This window comes from Mus pahari, chromosome 19 (assembly GCF_900095145.1).
Source record: "Mus pahari chromosome 19, PAHARI_EIJ_v1.1, whole genome shotgun sequence".
NCBI classification, from domain to species: domain Eukaryota; kingdom Metazoa; phylum Chordata; class Mammalia; order Rodentia; family Muridae; genus Mus; species Mus pahari.
This window is the reverse complement of record NC_034608.1, coordinates 38888025-38890753: the sequence shown is the minus strand read 5'-3', so window position 1 is coordinate 38890753 and position 2729 is coordinate 38888025. Positions and strand designations below refer to the sequence as shown.

At 39.4% G+C, this 2729-nt stretch overlaps 1 protein-coding gene across 1 annotated transcript; it reads right to left on the bottom strand.

The window, feature by feature from the left end:
- Positions 1–1549: 1549 nt before the first annotated feature.
- Positions 1550–2518, bottom strand: LOC110337022 (pre-mRNA-splicing regulator WTAP-like; the record flags this gene model as incomplete). The annotated part of the gene is made up of 2 exons (XM_021219763.1): positions 1550–1860; positions 2079–2518. Coding segments are annotated over 2 exons (501 nt in total), but the record flags the coding sequence as incomplete, so codon positions are not given.
- Between the last annotated feature and the right edge of the window lie 211 nt (positions 2519–2729).

Genomic DNA, 2729 nt, shown 5'->3' with positions numbered 1-2729 from the left:
TCCTCCTAATTCTATGAGGGAGTTTCCCCAGTCACACACCCACTCCCTCCCACCTTGCTGCCCTGGCATTGCCCTACACTATAGTATTGAGCCTCATGGTTCTTTTGATTTTCATTTCCTGATGACTAAGTATGATGAACATTTCTTTAGGTGCTTCTCTACCATTTGATATTCCTCAGTTGAGAATTCTTTGTTCAGCTCTGAACCACATTTTCAATAGAGTTATTTGATTCTCTAGAGTCTTAACTTCTTGATTTCTTTATATATATTAGATATTAGCTCTCTATCAGAAATAGCATGGGTAAAGATGTTTTCCCATTCTATTGTTTGCCATTTTGTCCTATTAAGAGTGTCCTTTATCTTACAAAAGCATTGCAATGTGATGAGGTCAATTTATCCACTCTTGATATTAGAGCATAAGCCACTGGTGTGCTGTTCAGGAAATTTTCCCCTGTGCTCATGTGTTCGAGGTTTTTCCCCACTTTCTCTTCTATTAGTTTCAGTATATCTGGATTTATGTGGTGGTTCTTGACCAGATTGGACTTGAGCTATGTAAAAGAAGGTAAAAATTGATCAATTTGCAATATTCTACATGATAACCACCAGGTGAGCCAGCACTGTTTCTTGAAAATGCTGTTTCTTTTCACTGGATAGTTTTAGAGTCTTTGTCAAAGATCAAGTGATCATAGATGTATTGGTTCATTTCTGGCCCATAATGTCTATTCCATTGATCTACCTTCCTCTCTCTGCACCAAAACCTTAAAGTTTTCATCACTATTGTTCTATGATACAGCTTGAGGGCAGGTATTGTGATTTCCCCCAGAAGTTTTACTATTGTTGAGCATAGTTTTGCTATCCTGAATTTTTCTGTTATTCCAGATGAATTTGCAAATTTCTCTAACTCTATGAAGAATTGAGTTGAAATTGTGATGGGGATTCCATTAATCTGTAGATTACTTACGGCAAGATGGCTATTTTTACTATATGAATCCTGATAATCCATGAGCATGGGAAATCTTTCCATCTTCTGAGTTCTTTATTGATTTCTTTTTTTTTTCAAGGCACATTTAATTTAATATCAGAAATTCGATACAAAAGGCCCAATACAATGAAGGAACACATTCCCCCATTTCACACCAACAACAATGCTGTTTAACATGTGCCTGCTGAATGAGATGAGGGTTTACTGAATAATGGGAGTCTCATCACAGCCAAATACCATATACAATCTAGTTGTGAAATGAATGCTTATAATGCTTCAAACAGTTTAAACCTGAAGTGTGAGATCACACCTTCATGTTTGTACAGTCCTTGGTTAAAGTTGTCTACAGTTTCCACAACCATTCAAAAAACAAATCATTGATAAAAACCACATAGATTTAAGGCTCTGTTATAGAATATAGAGCTCATAGCTAAATAGATAAATATGTTCTCTACTTGTACAGGTAGCTATGACGTGATTGTCTCATGGCTATTAGTTGGTTCTTAGCAAGTAAATCCTTTAAAGGCAAATTCACCTCATTTGAGTTTTGACCCAGTATTTCAACAATCATGAAGTCCACAATCTTATTGGCATAACTGATGTACAGTGTCTCTAAGTCACTATGCTCATGGTTAAGAGCGATGCATATTTCATTTTTACATTTTACTGGAATTTTACATGTTCAATTCATGATTTAAAACCTCTAGGATTTCAATCCTCCAAACTGTCTGAAGACACAGTGTGCCACAGACTTAAGACTTCTGTTTTTCCCTCTATTTTCTTCAAACAGAAACACTTCTCAAAGTGTCTACATGTCCTAGAAGGGGAATTTTTCGGAGTTGGCCCCTTCTTCGGAATAGTCCGACAGCATAAGACCTCTGAAGCAAGGGGGAGGGGAAGGGAAAGAAGCTGAAACACAAGGTTCATCTGGTAAGTTTTACATTAACCATTACAAGCTGGACAGTATAAGAATGTGGCTTGTTTGGCTCAAAAAGTCTGAGTCTTGGTGTGGAAACGAGTACTTGGCTGTCCCACCACGGCTTTCTCGAGGTGGGACTGTCAGGGAAGTCTTGACTGGGGAGTATGATTTGTTTACCTATCAGGCCTAAACTTCCAGGCACTCAGTTCATTTTGGGCTTGTTCCAGTTTGTCTTTAGTCTGTTCCAGTTCACCTTGCATTTTTAGGAAAAACAAGTTGATTGCTCGTTCTACCATTGTTGATCTCACTTGGGCCACACTCTGCTGCTGAACTTGCTTGAGGTACTGGATTTGAGTATTGCACTCTTGCATCTCCTGCTCCTTGGTTGCTAGCCATATGACAAGAATGTTCTCCCTGCGTGCAGACTCCTTCTGTTGCTGCTTTAGTTTTTCTTCAGATTCCCTTAAACCAGTCACATCATTTGAAGTAAGATCTGTGTACTTTCCTTCCAAAGCTTGAACATATGCTTCATATTGTTTCCATCTTAGAATTAACTCATCCCGTGCCATAACTTTGATGTCTGTTTCACTCAATTGGACCTTTTTAGGAAGAGGTTTGTTAGTTGGTTATCTTGCACCCTTCCCAGCCCTAGGCTGCATGGGGACCACCAGCGACCCAGGCCAAGGCCACACCACTGTAGGTGCCCCCGCGCTCCTTCTGCAGCAGAGCTGGCAAGAGCCTTTATTTGCAGGTCTCACAGCCACAAAATGACCCTGAAGGAGCTCTTTATTGATTTCTTTCTGCAGAGACCTGAAGTTCTTCTCATTC